The 25,000-nt window shown below is 39.6% G+C and overlaps 3 protein-coding genes across 4 annotated transcripts; 1 reads left to right on the plus strand and 2 right to left on the minus strand.

The window, feature by feature from the left end:
- Positions 1 to 1,780: 1,780 nt before the first annotated feature.
- LOC121307690 (small nuclear ribonucleoprotein Sm D3) lies at positions 1,781 to 4,147 on the minus strand. 2 transcript variants are annotated; one of them, XM_041239931.1, is made up of 4 exons: positions 4,023 to 4,147; positions 2,958 to 3,099; positions 2,448 to 2,640; positions 1,781 to 1,995 (listed from the first exon to the last, which is right to left on the minus strand). In XM_041239931.1, the coding sequence occupies exons 2-4, from the start codon at positions 3,081 to 3,083 to the stop codon at positions 1,931 to 1,933; spliced, it is 384 nt and encodes a 127-aa protein (XP_041095865.1). In that variant the 5' UTR covers positions 3,084 to 3,099; positions 4,023 to 4,147; the 3' UTR covers positions 1,781 to 1,930. The 2 variants fall into 2 exon arrangements, with proteins under 2 accessions (XP_041095865.1, XP_041095864.1); XM_041239930.1 differs by having other exon boundaries at positions 2,958 to 3,102; positions 4,023 to 4,146.
- A 625-nt stretch (positions 4,148 to 4,772) lies between these two features.
- Positions 4,773 to 10,185, plus strand: LOC121307742 (protein GUCD1-like). The gene is made up of 6 exons (XM_041240006.1): positions 4,773 to 5,056; positions 6,703 to 6,781; positions 7,071 to 7,236; positions 7,777 to 7,868; positions 8,223 to 8,464; positions 8,908 to 10,185. The coding sequence occupies exons 1-6, from the start codon at positions 5,050 to 5,052 to the stop codon at positions 8,997 to 8,999; spliced, it is 678 nt and encodes a 225-aa protein (XP_041095940.1). The 5' UTR covers positions 4,773 to 5,049; the 3' UTR covers positions 9,000 to 10,185.
- A 1,409-nt stretch (positions 10,186 to 11,594) lies between these two features.
- upb1 (ureidopropionase, beta) lies at positions 11,595 to 24,526 on the minus strand. The gene is made up of 10 exons (XM_041239959.1): positions 24,522 to 24,526; positions 23,920 to 24,154; positions 22,329 to 22,416; positions 19,787 to 19,881; positions 18,129 to 18,290; positions 15,763 to 15,932; positions 14,618 to 14,699; positions 13,896 to 13,938; positions 13,454 to 13,608; positions 11,595 to 11,910 (listed from the first exon to the last, which is right to left on the minus strand). Exons 1-10 carry the CDS (start codon positions 24,524 to 24,526, stop codon positions 11,827 to 11,829), a joined length of 1,119 nt encoding a protein of 372 aa, XP_041095893.1. The 3' UTR covers positions 11,595 to 11,826.
- Positions 24,527 to 25,000: the final 474 nt, after the last annotated feature.

Genomic DNA, 25,000 nt, shown 5'->3' on the forward strand with positions numbered 1-25,000 from the left:
GGCGACTGATCCACTGTGGTTATTACCAGAAATAAAATCACATGCATCTGCCCTAGATTTGCATTACAAGCAATGCCTCTTGGTAACAACTCGGTTGCAAACGAACTGAGGCCACGTTATTCTTCTCCCTGGAGGCATACTCATGTATAGACATTTCTCATATAGCAAACACAATATGTCGCAATAAATACAAGTATGTTTTTATATTAGTCCACCAGAAAAGACATCCGATGTGTGCCTAATACACTGTGCATTCAGAAACAGAAAATTGTCACAAACAATGCGTTTTTTTTTTTCTCAAAAAAGGTGTACATAAACATAAACACAAGAAACAGCTGCTTCCACTGTAAAAAAAAAAAAAAAATCTAAACATATGAACATTTGCACTTAGAAAACGCATTTTTATTTGCCATATTTATTCCAAGATTCAAAATAAAACACTGATTCATTACCGTCTGATTTTTCACAGAGCAGATCCCAAGCTTTCTTCACTTTCTCTACCCTTCCGCTCTCCGCTCGACTTTTGCCAGCAAATAAAACTGCACATTCGGAGAGAAGACTCCCGGCGCTGATAGGCTAGAGCGCAGAAGCGACAAACCAATCATAAAAGCAAATCAGATTTACATTTTCCCCTTCCGAGACCATACATTGACAAAAAGGTGGTCGTGCTCTTGACCAAGTACATGTGTACAAATACAGAAAAAAAGAGAGGGTCCTCTCGTTTGACTTCACTGCAGTCTGGTGCATTGCAATGTTATATATATATATATATATATATATATATATATATATATAAAAATAAAAATCATGCATGACTATTATTATAATAGTTTAACTAGGGCACTAATTTGTTCCAGCCCATTTTTTACTTCGCGAAAAATACATTTATTGATTCCATGGCAACTTAGCACTAACAGTAGCATCTGGGGTTTTGACACTGGCTTTGATGCAACAGTAATATTGATCTAGCTGTGCAACATATCACGGTACATGATTAACTAGGCAGCGATTCTGTTTGCCCATTTTGAACAAAACGCATGCGGGCATTCTAGCAAGAATCACTACCTTCTTAGTGTGAAAACGACGCAGCGTAGGCTAAACGACCAATTGATTATTCTGCACAGAAGACAAGCATATACTGAATGCACAGTGCATTGCACTTATTTTCTTTCTTTTTTAAATGTAGGTTGCAGACTTGCACAAACTTTATAGTCTGTTTTGAAAGATGCACAAGTATAGCTTTAACTCACCCTAAAAAGCAAATGTTAGCTTTTCTCCTATATTACTTGCACTCTGCTGCCATCAATTGGTTAAAAATTAGCTTAACCAATAGAGACTTAAATGGCTTTTACAGGTGGTTGCATTTGTATTCAATCACATAAAACATTGCTTTGCTGTTATAGCAGCAAAGATATTTCACTAATGGTTAGCTTTTAAATATACTTCAGCTACCAGTAGGCAGCCAAGAACATCTTATTTTTGTTTTAAAGACTTTGATCACTATACAACCGTTTACAGAGGTGAGCATTTGCTTACCATTAACAATCCTTGGCAGCCATACAGCGACTTCAAAAAGTTACACTATATTGAACATTAACTGGCAAAATTGAAACATTACTTGTAAAACACAGCATTTGCTTTTTCACATAATACTAAAGATTTCAGGGGTAGAGTAGTAGTATCAGATTTGTAGGTTTATGTACATATTTTGGCAGCATTGTTCCACAATGATTTAGTTTTATCACCTATGCCAGTAAAAAAACAAAATGGCAGACACAGGTGTTGGAAAACATTTATTATAGCCTTGCATCAGTCAATGCAGCCTCCCTGCAATTGCAATCAATAGAAATCACCCAACAATTATAAAAACTGTACATAAAGAAACAAAACAAAAAACTCCATGAAATCAATTTTAATGGGAGCATAAAGATTATCGTCTCTTTTGGAAAATGTTCCCCCGACCCATACTTCCACGACCTCTTCCCCTGGCAGCCACTGGAAAGAAAATAAATATGTTCTTGTGAATATCTCACACATAAGTGGACCTGAACAGCAAGTAAACGATAAACACTCATTGTTCTTTTTACTGTGTCAGTACAGACTAGTCTGGAGAGCATAACCAGAGAAGCAGAATAACTGAAGGCAAGTGCTCAGGTTACAATTAAACATGGACAGGCATTAAAGCTGCATGCAGCCCTGTAAGTAAAATATGAAACTTACAGTATGTGTCAGACTAGCTAAAGCAATTAACCCTTTACCAAGTCAGCCTCCAGACAAGGCAAGTCCTGCTAATACAAAGCAACCACACAAGACATGTGGAGCAATCGTTTTCTAGTGTGCCATTTGAGTCGTTTCAATTCTAGAGCTTTATATTATATATTAACAATTGTGTAAATCTTTGCTTAACCTCAGTTTGAAAGCAGACCTGGTTTAAGCCGACTACGTACCTTGGGCTTTGAGAATCGCAGCTTTTCCTCTTCCAGCCCCAGAACCTTGGTTTTTGTTCTTCATACTCTTCAACATCGGAGCATTTTTTAACATGTCTGGTAGTATGAGGAACCTGATCTTGCTGCCACGAATGTAGACCTGTTCCAACTGTGCGACACGGCCATCTCTGTACGTCACAGTGATATTGGACATCTGTAGGCAAGCACACAAAGTCAGAGCATATCAAATGCTGCAGTAGAGCAGCTAGGTATCACAACTTTGACATTTCTCAAAGCATACAGGCTCTGGACCAGTTTTGTAAAAGGTTTGAGGTGAATTAACAGTTCTTACTTGTATGCAGTTAACCATGACCCTGTTGTTCACTGTGTTCTGCATATAACATTGTTTAAGTGCATCATCAGATAGCATAAGCATCCATTTCAGAAAAGGTCAATACTGAAATGCAATTCAGGGTAACATTTCTGAGCTGTGGGTACAAGGGGGACCAACAATACTTTATTTTGCCTCACCTGGCAATTCATGTTGTCCTCGGCTTCAATGAGCTTCCCTCTGTAAACTTCACCGGTGTTGGTCTCACAGGTAACAATGTGACCCTCCGCCTCATGAAGAACTTTAATTGGGACTCCGATAGACATCTTTCTTCAATGACTGCTGCTGCAGGACAAAGCAAAGGTTAAATTCACAGCTAAACACAGTTGCAAGCATTTCTGAACAGAGCAAAGAACACGCCACAAACCAATTCCCACTCGTAAATCAGCCACTAAAATAACCTTAGATAAATATTTCAGCTAGTGCAGCAATGGGGTGTAAAATTGACTCCCATTGCATAGCAATCTCACCCACTCCAGCTTTTATTACGGGGTGTCTGATTAAACACATTGTGAAACTGCTAAGCAATGGGAGTCTTATTTCCATCCCTACAGTGCCTTAATCATTTAAAAAAAACACTGCTGGTTTTTTTTTTTTGTTCTATCTATCGCCAGCACATTTGCCACACAAGCCTGAACTTAGACTCAATCTGTTTCGCAGATTCATCAACAAAACTCCCGGCTACAACTTGTAAAAGCAACAAGTCGTTGGCAATGATAGGGCCCAACCTGATCACTGACGAACACAGGTAACAATACAACTGGGTTAGATTTAACTAGATTAGTAAATTCAGGATACATTACAGTACCCGTGTCCTTTCAAAATAAGCGTTATATTTATTTACACCCAGACTGCACGTATTTCCCTGCATCCACTGAAGTATGGCCTCAACTGCCCGCCCCCTTACAAAAAATGTATGCGATTATACCGCTACATTATACGAAACGCAGAGTACCGACTACAATTCTAAAGCCATCATCTGTGCCAGAAAAAACATATTCATCGTGTTGAATTGACATCATACCCTACCAGAAACTCATTTTTATTCAATTTTTCTGGGTAAGCCGGTGCTACACAAGTGCTTAAACACAACCGTTCATTCGGCCATTCATTGTTAGGGACATATTTTACCCAACGGAGGGGTACACTCAGCTTGCAAGACATAATACTGCATGTTTATTAAAGTAAATTGAATTAAAACGCACCTTTTGAACCTTAAAAGTGGTCTTCTTTGTTGTTCTCGGTCTATCCGGTGTTCGGTAGCAGCGTGTGTAAGACCGCCTCAAACAGCAACCTTGTACGTTTTCCACCTCCCACAATGCACCACATTGACCTGGTTCCGAAAACGTCTTCCGTTTTGAGTCCCACCCCCCTCGTCCGACAAGTGTGGTGCATGTTGGGACTAGAAGTTTTTTTGTTTTTTTAACATTACAGTAAGGGTGGAGAAAATGTTATGATAGGGAATTCGTGGCTTTTAGGCAAATTACTGAAGCCAGTGTTTTCTAAAGCCACCTTAGTTTAGGTAAAGGGCGGAAATATCACAACTAGCAAATGTTGCAAATTGATCATTTGCAACCAACCCCCTAATAAGCGTACAGTAACAGCTGTGCAAGACTCAAGGTTGTAAGCAAAGATGCAGGCTGCTGAGCACACAATGTGCTATCATTTTCTAAGCACGTGCATTACATTGAATTAATATTTTACTCTAGGGTATGCAATAATATATGAAGACAAGCCCATCATACAATGTATGTTTTTTAATTGTTAATGTGTGCTGGCAGTCTTGTTGTAAATTGAGATTTGGCATAATGTTATTTCGCATCATCCAGGTTAGGGGGCGCTGTGGGATAAACACTTCCAACCACCGCGAGGTGGGGGTGGGGGAGGGGGGGGGGGACAGGTCCCTAGCTCTGTCCCCCTAGCTCTGTCTAGAAATACTTCCTTTCCATTTCTGAAAATCCGCCCTCGAATATCAGAAGGAGGAAGTCGTGCAGGAAATCCGATTCGGGGGTGGAGGGGAGGCAGGAGCCGGAGGGAGAGTGCTACTTCCGAAGTTAAAAAGGAAAACTACCTCAATGAGATCTATACAATGGCACCTGAACCTCCCGTTGTAACAGCAGACATAAGCAAAACCATGAATGAATAAAACTTGATCAGAATCAGTAGAAGCAAGCAAAAGTGATACAGTGTAGCACGATTAAAACAACAACAACAGCAAAACATCAACACAGAATGACAGGTAAGACAAAGTTATATCTTTTACGACTAAAACAAGCTCCCTATATATTTTACAACCAAAACAGCTATCGTTGGGCCAGCTGAAACTGTATTATTATTATTATTTTTATTATTATTATTATTATTTTGTAGTGCACCATATGGCAACCATATGTAGTACATATACAGTTTTCCTATAGTGATGTCCATGCTATAACTATAGTCGGTTTAGCAGTTCCAGAAAGTTGGGGTGCTCAGTAAATGGTGTGCTGTACCGCAGTGTTCACGTGGGGTCACAGTAATATAATTCATGTTGGTACAATCAAATGCGATGGATGTCAGTTTCGTTGAGACTTAGACACTACAGTCTATGCTTGTCACAAAACATCTCATACTTAAAACTGTCGGTTTATTCTTACTACCGGCAGGACCACAACTATAATAGGATTCAGCTTATTCTGACTATTCTTTACAGCTCACACTTCGCTCTCGCTCATAGACTGCACTGTGCTGTACTCGCTGATCAGTGAACAAAATAACCGACATCAGCTGCTTCTAGCATCGCTACATTGTTTCTATTTATTTTAACACAGTTAACATTCTGTGCAGATTGTTTTCATGTTGCTCAGTATCTAGGTACAGTACTATATTAGTTAGTGTGTGTGTGTGTATCTCGCTGGTATTGAGACAAATGTAGAGACAATTTCCAGTATGTATTTGTGGTGAGCTTTCTGAAGTAGCGTCTGTATTTGAACGATATATAGCAACAAATAGCACTGTCCTGAAAAGCAGCTGGAGACGGCCAAGTTGAAAGCAAAACAGGGCCAGACTTCCATGTCTAGTGCAGTAATAATAATAATAAGAAGAAGACGTTTCCCTAGATCAATCCTTCAATCGCTGAACGAATCAGGCGTCAACACCATGACAAAGCAGGAACAGGTAAAATATTAAAATGACAGGTATTATAAGGAAGACTTGTATTTATATTTGAATGTAGTTTGATACAAGCATCAAGAATGTTCAAGATGTTGTATTCACAACAATTAGATTTAATTTATCAATTTAAAAAAAGTTAATACATTAAATAAATAAATAAATAAATAAATAAAATGCTTTTTTCTTCTTCTTCTAAATACCCTATATGCAAAGAACGCATAGATAGGGTGTACCGGGCCTCCATTGTATCTCCATTGTTGGGAATAATAATACTAGCAGCAGAAGTTAAGTCTGACCATTTGTAGTAACTACACACCACCCTGAGAGTTTTCCCAGAGACTGTACTTTACACAAGCTAAAAAATACGCAAACGGAATTGTTATCTGTGCCTCTGAAATCCATCCTAGCAATCCAGTCTGCTTCTGAAGTTGAGTTAGCAGATGAAATCCCAGTATCCCAGCAGGGCTTGGGAAAGATCCGTGCATTTTAGTTTTTCAGCAGTATAGTGCCCTCCCTGTCCAGCAGGTAGAAAAAAAAAAAATACAATGTAAATTATACACAGCTTTATTGGCTAAACAAATAAGTGTATTTTCATCTTTTTACATTTTACAAAAGTAGACCCAAACACCTTAACGTCTCTTAAGGACTCAAGTTTTAATCTTGCAACGTGTGATTCTCCCTTTTCACAAGTCGGAGCGTGTCAGTGCTGTTACAGTGTGGTTTGTTTCCTAGATGTGCAGCTGAAAGTACCTGTCATTCAGCAGCTGTATCACTGGGACTGTGGGCTGGCTTGTTCCAGGATGGTTTTGAAGTAAGTTTTTAAACTGTTCTTGTTTCGTTAGGCTAGCAGAGATAATGCCGCCTTTCCTGGAATCTGTTTATTTGTGGCCCACACAGAATTATGTTTACAAAAGAACTAAAACTATGAGACTATGTTTCAGGGACACATACAAACATTTTCAAAGGTATCAAAATTTGTGGTGAGTGTCCTCAGTCAGGATGCCTAATGTCAGAAGGGGGGGGGGGGGGGGGGGGCCTTGAGCTAAGAAAGTTTGGCAGCCCCCATTGTACATGACAAGCACCACCATCAACTTGCACAGGTACCTGCATCCAGTAAGTGAGGAGGAGTTCCAGAACGCATGCTGGGAGCTCAAGTTGACGGAGAGTGTGTGGACGATCGACCTAGCCTATCTGATGTGCCAACTGGGGGTGAGGCAGAGGTTCTGTACCCAGACCCTGGGCGTGGACAAGGGCTATCGAAACCAGGCGAGTGTCTGCTTCATTCTTTGTTAATTTGATAGTGCTAACCAGATGTGATGTTTTGATTTTCAAATAACTAAAAGTAAGGAAGGAATGTTTTTTAATTTAATAGTATAAAAGTAGCAAGAACAGAGATGGAAATAAGACTCATTGCACAGCAGTTTGATCCATTCCTGGTTTAACTATGAGTGGCTAATCAAGCTTGTATTAAAACCTGGAATGGATGAAACTGCTATGCAATATGAGTTGTATTTCCAACCCTAAAGAATCGAACAATACATTTGTTTCTTGCTAGTATTAAACTGTTAAATTAATTTTCTTACATGCAGGGCTCTTGGCTTATCTCAAAATATTGTTTATGAAAGAACCGCACATCAGGAAATGACTTTTTTGTTGTAACAGCAAATTCCTAAATAAACATTGAACTGTTTTCAGCTTGTCCATGCTCTGCTCGCTTAACCCCCTCCCTCTCAACAGCAGTTAGCAGTCAATTCAAATTCTTTGGAATACATGGGTATTTGACTGTCTCTCTGTTTACACCTGTAGTCGTTTTATAAGAAGCATTTCAGTACTGAAGAGGACAGAGTCAATGAGCTGTTTGCTAAAGCAGAAGCCAACGGTGTAGTGGTGGAGAAACGGTATGAAACATTTTATTAGTTACTCAAAGTTTATTTTAATATAAATGGTCTTTTAAGTGGCAGATCCAAAATACTACCACCGTAAAACCTCCACATATTTTCATTCTATGTATAAGTGGGCCAGTAAATCACAGCTGAAGTGAAAGCAACTAATATTTAGTGAAACGCGAGCAGTATTTAGATGCATTGATGTTTAGATCATTACCCATTCAACACTTAATGAGCTAAGCCCTGAATAACATGTTCCCTATATCATTAAACAGGCAAAATGTACCACATCATGATTCCTCCTTGCATACAAAAATCAGTTGAATGTTACCATTCCTAATTCACGTGTGCTCTCTTCTCGCCCAGTTCTGTAACTGTTCAGGAGATCCAGAATCACCTGGCTCAAGGACACGTGGCGATCGTGCTGGTAAACGCAGTCCTGCTGGTCTGTGACCTCTGCTCGACCCCTGTCAAGTACTGCTGCTTTCTCCCTGTCGGGCAGAAGTGCTTCTGCAGGAAGCCAGACTATCAGGGTCACTTTGTAGTGGTGTGCGGCTTCAACAGGGCCACAGGTTGCATCTTCTACAACAACCCTGCCTACTCTGACCGTGAGTTATCTATTCAGACAGCAAAGAGCACTGCTTTGCAAAACCTTGTCCAGGACTGGGCTAATCCATTAGAATTGTATTTGTAGACAATAGCCCTGGGGCCATTAATTAAACATAACAGATCCAGCCAGCGACTCAGAATGTAAAACATGTGCAATGCTGAGCTGTTCCTTGAGGCTGATTTGCTACAGAGGTCAGGATGTGGAAGACTTTATTTAATTTCTAAAGATTCAGTTCTTATGATTTTGAAAGAGCTGTGTTTACACTATTCTTGCTGCCTGGGATATTCTCCCCCCATTATCGGATACAAATTAGACTAATCTGTATTATCAGAATTTCCACATTTTGGGGGGAAAAGCACAGGTCTCGTTTCGTTGAGTATGTGGTGCACTCTTTTAACCCCCCCCCCCCCCCCTCCTTCCTTTCTGCTGTGTGTCCCCCAGGAGTGTGCAGCACCAGCACCAGCACCTTTGAGGAGGCACGGATGAGCTACGGGACGGATCAAGACATACTCTTTGTATACAAGGAGAGCTGATATCGGCGTGGAGCACTGGACACTCACTGTGAACCCCATTCTATGCAGTCCCAGACACTGCGGCAGGACTCGCCACTCTCAACCACGACTTGCACAGCAGCTTCAAAAAAAAAAAAAAAAAAACACTCAATTTGTACAACGGACTGAGATCCTGAGATCCTTTACTTTCTCTCTTTTTTATCTCTTTCTCACATTAATTCCGGGTAAAAATGGGAAAATTAAAGTTAAAGGTGGAGGGGAAAAAAAACATGACCGGTGTTTTAAATCTAAAGCCTAACATGTCAAATCATTACTAAATGAACTACCTGAACCGGCTACTATTCAGATCATCCATGTTGTGACGTTCCATAGCCAAGGAATGGAAACGCAGTTTTTAAAACCGGATAACTAGAGGGTGGCTTATGCTAGCCGGCATGTTGTGGGGCACCAGTCCTTGAGGACAGTTGTGCACCCCAAGAATAGAAATACAGGGTGTCCCATAAGTTGGCTATCCTTTTGTTAATATTGGTTGCCTCACTGTTTTCTTTCAGGTTTTAGATAGTCAACTGTGCGAGGCAGTTTCTAAGAGCAACTGTTTGAAGATTTTGAGAAGAGAGAGATGATCTTTTCTGTTTTCCATTTTGATCCACACTTTGGAGACCACCACCTATGCTGTGATGATTTAAAGGGGCAATATTACTTTTTTTTTTTTGAGGAGGTGGGGGAAGGTAAAGCATCTTATGTGATCTGTGTTATTTTTTTTGCATTAGAGCAGTTTATTTGGAGACATCCTCACTGTGAATCTCAGGTACTGCATTTGGGTAATGTGTATTATTAATACTGTTCAAGGGACGTAGTGTTTTCGGTTCACTCAACAGAGCTTAAGAGGGAATGGATTTTGCTGAAACTTGCTATCTAATCATTGGAAGAAAAAATGCATAAAACATCAGGAAATACAAAGTGACCTCACAGGGACCTGAATACTGACTGGGTCAGCTGCCTGGCTAGCGGCGCCCCCTGTTGTCCACTCATTACTCATCCATTCACAAGTCACACTTACAGGAAATTAAAATTGAAGGTAATCAGTTTTCCTGGAAGATGAAATTGAAATTGTGTTCTGGCTTATTTCATTTTAACGTACATTTTGTTTAATCAACTGCCTCCTAATTTACGGGGATTATGCAATATAAAGGTGTTTCTTATTTAATTTTTTTTTGTTTGTTTTTTGTATTACTAAATGTATGTATCTTGCAGGTTTGTCATTGTAACAAAAGCAGGGCTAAAATAAGGATTTGGGATCAGTGTAGAATACTGGAGCCCAGTTCACAAAGCTTATAAAAGTTTATAAAAAAAAAAAGTTAATATTTGTCAAACTTTTCCTGAATGTTATTTAAAAAGCCAGCAACAGTCTCATGGTAATAAGTTTGTTTGATTCATTAACTTGGGAGTTAAGCTTTGTGAATTGACTGGAAGTGGCAAATCTGGAAACATCCCTTGAACCCTGAAACCCGAATATTACCATAAGAGGATGTTTTTCAAAGCATCTACTCCAGTTGTAACACAAACACTTTTTACAAAACAAAGAAACAATATAACTGAAGATCTCGTAAACAGTCTCAAGTGTGTTGTTTCTGATACTGGAGTCAATACTTTGAAAGTTTGCCCCAAAGTTCAGTGGAGACGCAGCAAGTTTTGCTGGCTGGTGCTAGAAAAGAAGACTGCAAGTACACTTTATAACTGTCTGTAAACAAATGAAGAGCACAACAGTGAATCGATCGAAGTGGAAGAGAAGCTAAGCATGTCATGTGATTGACCAGTGTTGGAGTGGAGAAGTGGGTGAAACCTGATAGTGGTCAGAATCCTCTGTCTTGCGAAACTGAAGCAATCCAGAATCGTACTGTACATTTTGAGATCAGAGAGATTTGATCTTTTCGTGTCTGTGTTCTTCAAATGGTATGGAAGCTTGTCATCCTTTCTGGGATATGAACATGCACACATTTCCAGATAAAATCATTAAATGTTATTGTTATTGGACATTTCAGATTTCTATAGGGTAACAAACTGGTTAAAACACTGCACTGAAGTGAACATACACTTTTGTCACAAATGCATTTATTAAAACACTCCAGGGGTATCTCACACCCCTTTTAACAAAATAGCTAATTTTATTCTTCATTATCTTAGAATAACGACTTTATCAAAACCAGATTATCACTCCTTATTATAGAACAGCTGTAGGGTAGTGTTTTGGGTTTTCTATACATCGGATTGCTATGCAATTAGTAAATGTATTGCACTGTTTAATGACAGCCATAGACTTACTGTATTATAGGTAAATGCATTTATGTTCACATGATCATGACAATAAATGGGTATGTTATTTAATTTTTTTTTTCTGCTGTCAGTATAATTTTAAAGAAAAGTTAAAGCTTTTTTTAATCTAAGTACACAAGGAAATGTAACAGAATTACATTCACCTAATCAATAAAGTATAGTATTCAACTCTGGTCCAGCTCTTCACAGTTTGTACACTAGAGGGTGCTCAATACCCAGGTTAGCTGTGTTTTATGGGCAGATTGTTGTCCTGTAACACTGATGATGCAGAGGGACTTTAAACACCTTGCAAAGCAATCCTTTATTCTGTATGGTTTCATTCCACCTGCTATAAGACAATCGTGACATTATGTTACAACAAATATTACTGCGGTACAGACAATGGCAAAGATAAACTCTACATGTTCTGTAACCCTTTCAGTTGGTCACAGTACAACTGTTGCGATACACCACTTGTCAAGGCAGGTTTGCCTGTGTCCCGGGTTGCTAGCCAATCACAGCCATGGGTGTGTGATCACTCCTTGATGATGTTCGCTTTGAAGTCGTGTTTAACAACCTTCGCCAGCTCCTCCGCATACATCTCGTACCTGCCGGTCATCTGGAAAACACACAAAAGAATCACACTATAATAATCTTGTCTGAAGCTCTGGCTGAGTGTAGTGCTAACTCAGCTTTTTTGTAAACTAAACTTTATATGTGCAGTACAAGAACTCAGTGGAAATGTCTCGTCGTTTGTCTCGTCAGCTCTTCAATAAAGGGTTAAACAGCAGACTTACTTAGATTATTCACAGCTGTTAAGATTAACAGACAGATTGAACACAGCAGACCCACGTTCTCTAAAACTTTGACAGAAAATCAGCAATTTGACCAAACCTTGCATGAAAACAAAACAGGTGGAATTTTACAGGGCAGCTTCCAGAAGATTTCTTTGTCAGGTGTGAAGGATGATTCTGACGCCCTTAACAAGACAGATAGTCATTCAGGAAGCGTTTCCCTAGTAAACTATTCCATTTTTATTAAATGTTAAGCCACTGTGAAAATTTAATTATTTAGCAAGCTCAAAAGAGAAAAAAAAGACAAACATGTCTATAAATAGCACAGGCTGAAACTGCATGGAATTACATTTTAATTATGCCAATATCCTAGCAGCTTTAAATAATTGACTATATAAATCTACAAAGAAGAACTGTGATAAAGATCATATATTCTGGTAGGCAGTTTCAGCTCCACATACAAGACGCCACCAGGGAAGCAACATGTCCACTCAAGGTAATAAAGCCTTAGTAATTGGCTTGAACAGTTTGCATAAAACATCAATTCCACGTGTTTTCATGTCAAAGCAAGATCTTATGAAGTACTTGCTCTCAAGGCTTCAATGCAATCATCTTTAATCGCAGTTATTTTGATAGCGATGCTGTAACTGAAATGCAATTCCATCCATGGCACTCTGGACAACATACCGGCTATACAGAGCAATCACAAAAGTGACATGTTACATATTTCTGACTTCACTGTAGAAACTTATCCGAGGTCGGGAGCGGATCAAGTCACCTCCCTTCTGTAAAATGTTATTAGTGTCTGATAGGATATCTGCAGTGCAATTAGTCCCTGCAACTGGGAGAAGACATGTAACAAGGGTGCTAATTTGAGAACTTTAAAAATAGAAGTACAATTAATACACTGAAGACAGAAGAGGCAAAACTACTGCTTACTCGTACAGAGCTTGCTATTCACAAAATCGTCCTGAAGTTCTTTCTCCTCTCCTCCCCTTCGCCTCCTTTGCAGTGGCATTTCCCTTTCAGAGAGTTCCACCAGCTAACCTTGGTTGACCCCTGTCACTGGTCGCACCTCTATTGAGGGAGACTCCTGGCACCCCGAAGGTGAGATCATGGGAGTCCCCCATTCAGACCAAACTCAGTCATTTCAACATCCAGATCACAATACTCACAATATGTGAGTTTTGCTCTTTCAATATACTGAATAATTAAACAGATTAGCTGTGAATTTGTGCTTCTCCAAAATATATTCTTGCTTTCTCCTTGTTTCCCCAGATTTACATACCTTCTTTGGAAGAAAGAAAAGGATATGAACAACAAGAGTATTAATAGTACGTCTGTAAAAAAGAAATTGAGCTTCCTTACTTTGAAGCTCCATTTATCGCTGATCTGCCTGGTCAGGTTAAGGTCCATCTCCACCACCAGCAGCCCGTCTCGTGTGCGGGACAGCCCAGGGGTGCGGCTGCCATCGGGGGCAGCCACATAGCTAGAGCCGTAGAAATGGCCAAAATCTGTGTGTGCTGAAAAACAGAAACACATCACGCTGTGCACAGCCCAGTGGGCAAATTCAATGTATTTTCTTGGGAAACATTTAGGATAATCTTACATTAATGCAATAGATGCAGAGCAAATGTGTACTGTGATTGGATTAGCATTGTGATTGAATTTGGCTTTAAAAACATTGTCATAATACACCCTTACTGACAGACTGACCCCTATTCCCTGGTGATTCTGCCTGTATTGCCTCTTTTTATTTAAATACTGTATCATCCAACTGACAGGTAAATATAAAGTACTTTATATTTACCTTTCTTTCCATCTCCTGATGTAAACTCGTTCTTAAAATGCTCCTGTAGATTGGCACAGAAATCAGAATAACCAGAAAAAAAAGAAAATATTGTTTAGCTTTTTGATAGATGAAGTCAGTGGATCCCTGACACACTGATTTACTATGTTTTGATTTAGAATTCTAATTTTGAAACATACACATTTTATTCCTTAGGATTTTGCACTGGCAAGTCTAGCCCACTATTCTGTAGAGGGCAGTGTATCACCACAAGCGGTAGCAATACTGGTAAGCTGCTGCACTCACATGAAAGCAACGGAAAACACATCTGTCCATATGGATATTAAACTTAACACTGCTTGGAATTTTTTTGCATTTCAAAGACTTCCGAATCTGGTATTCGTCAGACATTAAGAACGAGACGCACAGCCTCCCTATCTGTCTGGAATTTGCATGTAAACCAACCAGAACTGTGCAATGTACAGAAAGCAAACAGCCTGTCAAATTCAAGGGTTTCTCTCTAAGGCAGAGGGTCATTGTAGGTTAACCTAGCACACCTGCAGCAGCCTGTGACGTGCTCTGACATTGCTGAAGTGAAATGATCTATGGAGTGCAAGTGTAACAGAACCTGTAAAAATGAAAGTTTTTTTTTTAAGCTATTAATGCATCAGATTTCTTTTTTTTCTTTTTTGAAAATGTGTTTGCCATCAAGGTCTAGTCAGAACTAACACTGAATTACCCACCGTTCCCACTCTGTTGATGGCGCAGGTGAAGCAGTGGTTAGCGATAGCTGCGTTTCTTGCCTCGATTGGCCACATTGGTTCACTGAAAGAGTAAACAATAATGTAAGGAAATAACGTACATCCAATCCAACTGTATATAATAACACCAATTCCATAGAGGGCTCCTGGTGATACAAAAACCCACAAGAGCCACAAGGACCCTTCAGTCAGAACTGGTGTGTGGCTTTGACAAGAGCATATATATTACAATTACAATACAGCTCACTAGGGCCCAGGCAGTGAAACATTCCACAAGAACTATCACCTTTAACCCTCACTTAAGCTGATCAGGAATGAAAACTCTTTCAAATTGTTAAACTGCATTTCTAAACAAGGCCAAAATAGGCTTACGTGCTCAAGGACAAGACTGGCTGCACGTCAACTAGATAGCTCAATCCACTTGTTTGTATATCACGTGGCAATAACGGGTTACAGTACAAGTCTTCCTGTGCAATACGCCAGAGCTCTGAGAGAGGGTATCAGTGCCAGCTGGCACTGAAACAATGCTCCACAGTGCCAAAACACAACTGAGACAGACCACTTTGAAGCTCACCAACACTACAACTGACTAACATTGTTCCGAGTTGTTTTAAGGCAAAGGTTAAGGAGTAAAAGGATAGATATTGAAAAGTTAATTTAGAAATGAGGCAGCTTTAGTAACTCCTAAATCATCATATTAGGTTTATTTTTCACAGTAATTAAGCTTTAACAAATAGGGGGCTACTGAGGCTACATTTTGTATGATTTCGAACAAAGGCATGGTCTCCTACTATTTTGTACATTAAAGATTGCTGGCACTATTTCAGAGAATCAAGGGGTGTCCTACACTATCCTACACTGACAGACCAAAAAATTTGAAAATGTACATACAATTATACATTCTTCTAGTATGAAATTTAATGCAAACTAATGTGGTGACCTGTACGAGAGCTGTGAGCAACTATTGTAACAATCATGGGAAAGCGTCCAGATCACAGAAATCTTCAACACTGGACAAGACATGCGTTTCCCCTTGAAAGAATGAGGCAGTAACTATGCACTGCAGACTTCGGTAGCAGGTCACTCAGTGTAGTTTCTGGGTACAGCCCCCCTGCCCATCTCAGTACCTGAGCTCCCCGACAGTGGCAGAGGGGTTGAAGATGATTTCGGCTCCATTCATGCTGTACATGAACCAGTTAAGTGGATGGTGCCGCCCGTAGCAGATATTCACAGCAATCTTCCCAAACTGGGTCTGGAACACTCGATGTCCGGTGTTCCCCTCCACGTAATAGGTCGACTGCACAAAAAAGAGAAATGATTTGGAAAGGGTTAAAAAGACATAGAACTATGCAACTTTTGTTTAATAAGAACCTACAGTCTGTGATACATTATCACTGATCCAAAGTTTACATGGTCATCTTGGAAGACAATGAGACACAGTATTTCTAAAAGATACTGACTGAGGGTGTTCACACCGTTTAGTTACAAACCCTAGCAGTCCAACAGACTGTGACACTCAAAATGAATCGTACTACAAGTAATTACAGAAGAAATACTTATCAAAGCAATCACCATGTCCTGGATATACAACTAGAGGGACAATTGCAGGTTTTCATTTGAGAAATGCATCATTAATTGGTTATAGATGGAGAAATAGAATAGAAAAAGGATACTGCTATAACATACAGAGCTTGCTTATTGGTAACCTGTGTCACAGTATTAGTCAAACAGATTATTGGGTGGGGTGGACCACAAGATTTTGCATATGTATTGCACTGTTCCAAAGCTGACACTGTCCCCTTGTCTATGAGACCATAACTTAGTCTGTCATCCCCAGGAAGATCTGTGATGGTGTGCAGAAATATAGACAAATAAATTAATCATCTAAGAGAAGGTGACATTGCAAAGAATGAGAGAGCTCTCAAAGCACTAATTACAATGATCTGGCTTTGTAATTTAGTGCATTTGTTTTTTTAATGACAGGTGTCTTGTCAACACATCGCTTCACTGCAATGACAAAAGGTTTTTTTTTGCTCATAGCAAGGCATTATCATTTCTCAAAAGCACTGCATCTCACTTCAAGGGTAAAAGTAGAATTATGCACAAAACTGACATGTCAGAATTTACTGGCATGCCATGATCCTGAAGAGCACACAGCTGTTTTTCTTAATGTCATGTTTTAAATATCTGGGTGACATTGAAAATGCATGCACACTGTCCTGCTTTCACTTCCTTGTTAAAGCAAGGAAGCGTCTGTTTCAGTAAGGTGCATGCAGCCACCATTCCCTGCTGTGACAGTACTGGGATTGCAAGCTTTTTGACTTGCCATGTCACTTATTCGGTTTCCAGAGCACACGGCATCTGTGTGTGCTTGTTATCCTGGCTTTGACGAACTCAAATCTAATTCTGCTGCAATTTCAAGACATCATCGGGCCAATCACTTAGCAGGTCAATACAATCTATCGAAAATACAGGCAGAAGCTGGGCGTGGCCCCCAAATGAGAACCCTCAAAGGATCAATCTCCTGAGACGAGTGATTTTTCCAAGCTAGCATCCTGTTACCCGGTCTCATCTGTAGGGGTCTGCAGTCTCCATGACAGCAGTGTGTGACACAAGCCGTCAATTGGTCAAAACAATACGATCGGCAGATAACACCACTATATACCTGTTATAATAGGTAGTTATCTGTGTAATCGGATTTTAGAGTGCTCTTTCTGGTGATGGTTTTCCATTGTCTTTGGCCATGTGCAAGTTGTAGTATCTTTGACAGCCTGGACAATAATGGTCTGCCTTGACCTGTGCATAGATCCCAAATGAACATTAATGTACAGCAAGGCTCTCCAAGTGTAACTCAAGAAAGGGATTAAACAAGGCCAAATGTCCTCTGACTCTTCACACAGGCTCCCAATGCATATCACTTTGATCCATTCCTGATTTTACTATGAGTTTAATAAGACACACCTGAGCTTGTTAAGTATATTATACTGTACACTGTGGATAATTAAGCTCATAGTAAAATCTGGAATGGGTGAAACTTTGGCTTTGGGTGAACTAACCTGCCCCCAGTGAATTCTGAAGCACAATCAGTGTATCCATGGCTTGCTGTGTTTTTAAATATAGAAAGCATACCCATTTATTTAAGCTTTTAAACATTATCCATATAGAATCAGCCATATTGTAAAAGTGTCTATATATTAGACTATCAATCACGCTCCCTGTGCAGCACTGTAAAAGCATAGGAAAGGATAGTAGTGTAATATAAAGACAGTATAACACATACAAACATAGTAAAGCATGGAAAAAAATGAGAAAAGCATGGGAAAAAATACAGGGCCAATTTACCATGGCAAACTTAAGGCAAAATAAGAAATGCAGTGAAATAAGATGCCTTGTCGAAACGTTTGTCTACTGGACTGTTTACTTAAGTTTCAATCACACCTTTTGTAACACTGTCGCATGTATGATCTATGAAGCAGTTTTCTACAATTGTTACCTCATTGAAGTCCCCAACACGTGGGATGTGGTTTTTACGTGTCTTGCCCAGCACGCTGCCGGAGTTGGAGATGACCACGGCGGTATTCCACAGGGTCTCTCCATGGACCTCGTCGCGCTCCAGTATCGGGGACACGACCACCATGTTGTACTTCCTAGCAAGCTGGAATTGAGACACAAAGTCAAAGCCAGCTGGAGCTTTCCCCTGACTTCCAAACCATTCTCACTACTTAGTTCTGAGGTACGGTAGACAGAAGTCCTTAATCATAAAATCCTTTATTTTGATCTTGGATCATTAATGAACTGGGGAATTGCTCCCCAAGGACTCCCCCCGCCCTCCAAAAACTCCAAAACCTAAACCCTCTCATCACCTTCAGATATGATGGCACATGAAGATTTAATCATCTCAACAACAGTGGCTCTGGCTCTTGCTGAGATTTATGGACTCATTCACATCCTAACAACTGGCACTTAGGTGTGCTTATACTCCTAAAACTGGCATTAGGAATTCAATGTGTTTTAGAAGGCAACTGATGGAATGCAGCAAAACATAATTTACGTCCTTGATATAGCACACAGTAGCAGAGGAGGGCAGATTAAGTGAACTGAATCATTACTCCAAGAAGAAAAAGCCCACAATAATAGTGCGGGCATTGCAATTGACTGTATTAAACTGACATGTTTGCATATCTCAGTGAAAGCTTGCAAGCGACTCAAACTGCACTAAAAAATGCTTTGTAAAAAAAGATCTTGTTCAACCTTCTATAATTATAACAACGATGCAGCAATAATGCCCGACACATCACAGGAAACTACATCTAATGAATGCCTAAACCAAGCCGACGACCACAACTGAGTAAGCAGTTCTCTCCATTTACTCAAAGTGTGACACACATACATACTGAAGCACGGCCACTTAAACCCGGTAGTCTCTTACAAGGTCAGGTGGATCAATAAGATGTCATCTGTGTGGCTGCAATGACAGACAACCATAAACCAGTCTTCTGCAAATCGCACTTAAAAAATGTACCTGATGATTTCTTGCTTTTTAACTGCTCTCTTCAGCTCGAGCATGTGAAAAAATGTCTATGGTGAACTAACAGTTTTGTAGTCCATTTTTTCTTCTCTTTTGATCTGAGTTTCATACAGAGCTGGTGTATCATTATAGACAGTAAAAGATTCAGGTTTGTCTAAACTTTATCCATAGAGGTCCACTCTTGCCTTGTTGACTACCAGTAATAAATTCATACTTCAAGGTCTCAAAACAAGCAAGGTTAAAAACATAAAAAAACTGAGGACAGAAATTACTGTATGTGGATTGTTCCTAGATGACTCACCTAGAGAATTTAGCTAAGCCGATTTCATGAGCAGAAAGCTACATGCATTAGTAAGGTTGCCTCTCGGATGCGTGCTCATTATTCAGATGAACACAACTAAATTGTAAAGAGGAATGCTTGAAGTCTGTTTTGTTTTATTGTGCCGTGTCTGTCTACAAGGACTCTGATAAAAGGAGCATAAACCATTGCAGAAACAAACCGGCTGCACTGAAAAAGAATGTTGCATTATGGGTAGTTGGGACGTTTAATTTCTTATACAAATCAGGCATGTACTCGGCATGCATGCTGCTTGCATGTTAACCTTTAGCCTTCAGCCTCTCACCTCCTGGCAGAAGCGTGTTGTTTGTCCTTCCTCAGCAGACTCAGCGAACTCTGTCCAGGGCACCTTCTCCCTGGTACAGAAGGCAAAGGGCATTGCTGCACAAAAACAGAAGCAAACACCTGAACCAGGGATTTTAAATGGGTTAAACAGTGGCTCACTGCATTTTCCAGGGACTGCTACAGTTGCTTTGATTGTAGTAAATGCAGAGATATTTTTCCAAGCTGACAGCAGACATTGAGGATCGTGCTGGACATTGTAGAAAATGTAAGAAGTGTGTGTGTGTGTGTGTGTGTGTGTGTGTGTAGCAACAACAAGCCAGATACGAACTGACATGGGAAGCCTTCTCACACGCATTCTCTCTCAGCAGGGGATGTTTGGAAATGGAGTTGAAAATGCCCAGCCAAAAAAAAAAAAAAAAAAAAACTGCCTGATTAAATTGCAAAAAAAATTAATCTGCAAACAACTATTTAGTTGATCAATCGGGCCGATTAATCTGCTAATTGGAGCAGCCCTAATATATATATATATATTTAGCCAGGACACTGGGGTTAACACTCCTGATTTTTTGAGAGGGTGCCAGAGGATCTTTTCTTGTCAACAGATTATACAGGACCTGATCTTAAGTCTTTCCACATGTTCATTAAACTCAGATAATGACTGTTTCACATTTGTACAGTCAGTGGCACACTCATCCTGTCCCAGGCTCCAGCTACAAATGCTTCCTGTGCAGTTAAGCTGCCAAAGCAAATGCTGCATCGTACCTCTCCTGCTCTGCAGAGGACAGCAATGAACACAAGTAAAGGTACTTCTAAAAACAACAGACTAAGCGTTTTTAGGGTCCTCACTCAAAATGTAGACCCCTGTCCATTGATTGTGTCTATCACACTCTCAACGGCAAACACGATAAATACCTTGGATTTTCACAAACCTTATCCAAAGAGAGCCTGCAACTCCAACCCTCTGTAATGCAAACCTCCCGAGGAATCTTGAATCTCATGGTTGTTAAAACAAGATTTTTTTATGATTGTAAATACAGATTCCAGAAGTCCTTTGAGATTTTGGTTTTTCTCAGACCTTGCTGTTCTTTTGCTCTCCAGAGGCAGCTCCAGGAGTCAACAAGAGAACAGTGGCAGGAGTTCCGGATTCAAGGACATGGGACCTTTCTTATGAGCGCACATTGAAATCTCATTAAAAAACAAAACAAGGGCAGTCCCTAATCCTTACGACCAGCTGTGGAAAGTACAATAACTGGTTTGATCCTCACAAACCAACTAACAAGTTCATTCAGATCAGGAATTGCCTGTCAATTCAATGTCCCCCTAGAACTTTAATCGCAATTTGATTAGCCACACATACAGTGTGCCCTGTGTATCAATGATCTCTTATTAATGGCAAATGGTAGCATCCAGCTACAATGGTAGGAGACATTGATAGAATTGCACCACAGTTGTAACTATTTCAAAGGGGTGGAAATAAGACTCCTATTGCATAGCAGTTTCAACCATACCAGGTTTTATTTTGAGCATGATTAGCCACAGTGTGTTCAGGTAACAAGTTTAGGTGTGTCTTATTTAACTCATAGTGAAACCAGGAAACTGCTATGCAATGGCTTATTTCCATATGACATACCAATAGTTTCACACACAATGCAGTAGCATGGTACCATGTTAGCAGTACCAGACCAATGTGCAATATTTGTTTCACACCCACTGTGTCGGGATTGCTGGTAATGCTTAATGCACCTGTATTGTAATGGTATCCTAATGGAATTTTCTGATGTTTTTTGTAAGGTCATGAATTAGAGTCCTGGGCAGCAGAGGGACTCTGATGGGAATGCTGAGAGTTCCTGGTTCCCAGTAATTCTGTCCTGAGCGTTGTCTTCCTCTGTGTTGGAAGAAAGTATTTGGCCTTATCCCCAGGGACACAGGAAAACCAGACTTTGATCCCTAAATAGTTCAGACCACACAAGCTGCACAGGTTGTCTCTGAATATTGCATTACCTTTTTTCAGTGGGCCATACTAATTTTACCTTGGAAATATGGTTGAAATGTTACAATCATACATCTAAAGGCTTACTGAATACACCCCACGCCACAGTGGTAAATACAACATTTGCGCTACTAGAATCATAAAAAAGTACGTACAGTGTCCTCTCATTATTTCATGATTCGATAATTCATAAGCTCAAGTTAATTCACAGCTGCTGAAAGTAAATTGCACAGACACTATACTTCAGTGAATTAGTGCAGAGCCCTTCATACAGTGTTTTCAATATTTACAGTTTCTTGATGTGCAAGTCAGGTCGTGAAAGTAACAATTACATGACTGTATATACAAAAAAGTAAGCATGACAGACAGATAAGTCCACATATCCCCAGGTCCAGATACATTCACTTGTGTCCTAACCAAGTTTTGTCGCAATTGGACTGGCGGTTCTCTTTTTTAGCATTACCATTTTCTAATATACTGCAGCAGAAACAAGGATGAGCTTGGCTTGGCTGTCTGTGCTGCACTTACAGTACAGTACGTGCACTGTACTTACTCCAGGCTTCCTGAAAGCAGATAATGTTGACCCCACACATGGCCGCCACTTCGACAATCTCTCCTACCCGCTTGTGCAAGGCAGTGATCTGTGCAGAAGAAATACAAGGCACGATTACAGAACATAGTATCTATAGAACTTATGATTAAAAGTAGACTCTGAGCCACTGCCAATGCAACTGCTAATGCCGGTTACAGCTCCTTTGCCTATTATGGGATGAACTTTGGACAGGAATTCACCTAATTAAAATCAGACCCGCCACAGTGTACTGTACGCTGCATTTGAAGCACAGCATCTATTTAATGTAATAAACAATTACATTTTTGTTCAAATTTTTATGGTTCAAGTATAAATGTTTTGGTGCAGTATCCAGTATTTTCCATTCGAATTATCTAAAATTTTTGGGAGGTTTCTGATCAATACCCAGACATTGCAAACACTCAAATGAATTGAATTGAATGTACTTCTTGAAAAGTTAGAAATCTCACGAATCCTTGAGAGCACTTCCTTTCTACTTTTTCAAATACAGCTGCTACCACCCTGGATGACAAATGCAACTGTTGTTTTCTTTCTTCCTCAATACTTGAACTGAATTTATTAAGAAAAAAATAATACTATCCAATCTTTCAATGCTGACATCTGTTCTCTATGGAATCCTGCTCTCCTTTTTGTAAAATATTTGTTTGTTTGTTTGTGGGATTCTATTCTGAATGGTACATTGTATTGACTATTTTAAATCTGTACTTATATTATTATCAAGGGTTGTTTTTTTTTTTTTTTTTCAGAGAAACAAAATAACCACTTGAGATTCAACATCTCATTTACAAGTGTCTGGAGAAATAGCTACGTATACGCAGTGACTGTGCCATGTATAAGAAGAAGTAATAATAACATAGCTGCAAATGAAATCGTAAGATGTACTGTATCCAAAGGGACCTGCTGATGTCAATAGATGTAATCAAAAAGCCCAAGGACTGTATCCTCTCCTTGGGTGCCACTCTCAGGCATCTGTCATTTCAACAATAAATCCTATAACTGTGGCTTCAATGTAAACATTTTCTTTCTTAGCTATGTTGGATATGTAATGCCAAATTACAGAAGCATTGAGGGTGGCCTTGAAGTGACTGAAAAATTGCATATTTTCACTCCTGCACTGTTTGTTTTCCACTTTTGGCCTGTACTTCTGAATAAAATAAATCACTTCACATTTCTGCATACATTTTGCATTTTAACAAATTATTTTTCCCTGCCATACTTAATAGTGTTCAGTGTACACATCTAGTACACGTTTATGTTCTAGAAACTTTTGGTGATCTACGGACCTGTACTATATTACCTGTTGGAGGCTATCTTTTAAGGCACAGTAAATAACTGCTTGAGAAATTACACAAATTCACATATGATGAACACTGATGTTCTTGAGGGATGTTGTGAGGCGTTGCACAGACCCGATTCCCACACTTACCTGCTCTATGACAGGTGCATCAGCAGGAAGGACGATCTGGTTCTGAATAAGTCCCACACTTACCTGCTCTATAAGAGGTGCATCAGCAGGAAGGATGATCTGGTTCTGAATAAGTCCCACACTTACCTGCTCTATAACAGGTGCATCAGCAGGAAGGACGATCTGGTACTGAATGAGTCCAACGCTTACCTGCTCTATAACAGGTGCATCAGTAGGAAGGACGATCTGGTTCTGAATGAGTCCCACACGGACGATGCGGGGCTGACGCAGCTGCTCCACAGAAGCACTGAATGCAGAGCCCTGGAGATCAAAGCCCCTTTCTGCAGCAGCCTCCACGGCACATTGGGGCAACTTTATTGTCCTCAAACATAAATTACAAGAGATGGTTACACACAAACAGATAACACAACAGTTGATTGAATTTGGGTTGTACCATGTCATTTTCAGAAAAAAAACTAACAAAAAAAACTGTGATATACCCAACTCTGATAGGCTTGAAATAATTCATTATGGTAAATAAGAAATTTTGACAATTTATTTTTTGATCTTATGTCCAATGGTATATAGATATAGCCCCATCAAAAGCTAGGTGGATTAGGAAGCACTTCCCCTCATCACTGTGTAGCTGAACTATCATACCATACAGTGTGTCTGTTATACCTCCACTACTTCTTAGATCACGTCACCAGGAAAGTGTAACAAACAACAAATGAAAACTATATACGAACGTCATGTATTTATCTTCATTATTTGGACAATTGAGATTAGACACTGTTTTTCATCAAATATAAATAGCCAAACTTGTATTCACCAAAAACACATTAAATACAGCAGTTAATAGTTTACTCTATTTTAAAATGTGTCTTATCTCAAGCCTTAGGGTTAAGCTCTACTGTAAATGATTGACTGGTGGAATGCAGTATGTCTGGCCAGTCATTTAAAATAGGGTATTCTCCGCACACATTTTTAAGGAAAACGCTTTTTTATATACTGTATTAAAATAGAAGCGGGCAGGCTGGTCATTATTATTATTATTATTATTATTATTATTATTATATTATTATTATTTCAAATACATACACAATTTTATTTTTGTATATATACCGCGTATATATTTCACAACATATTTTAGTAACGTTACATGCGACTTGTAAATAAATAAACAAACGCTTGTTTTTACAGACTCCAAGAATGTCTTACTGAAGTC

Source organism: Polyodon spathula, chromosome 58 (assembly GCF_017654505.1).
Source record: "Polyodon spathula isolate WHYD16114869_AA chromosome 58, ASM1765450v1, whole genome shotgun sequence".
Classification (NCBI taxonomy): domain Eukaryota; kingdom Metazoa; phylum Chordata; class Actinopteri; order Acipenseriformes; family Polyodontidae; genus Polyodon; species Polyodon spathula.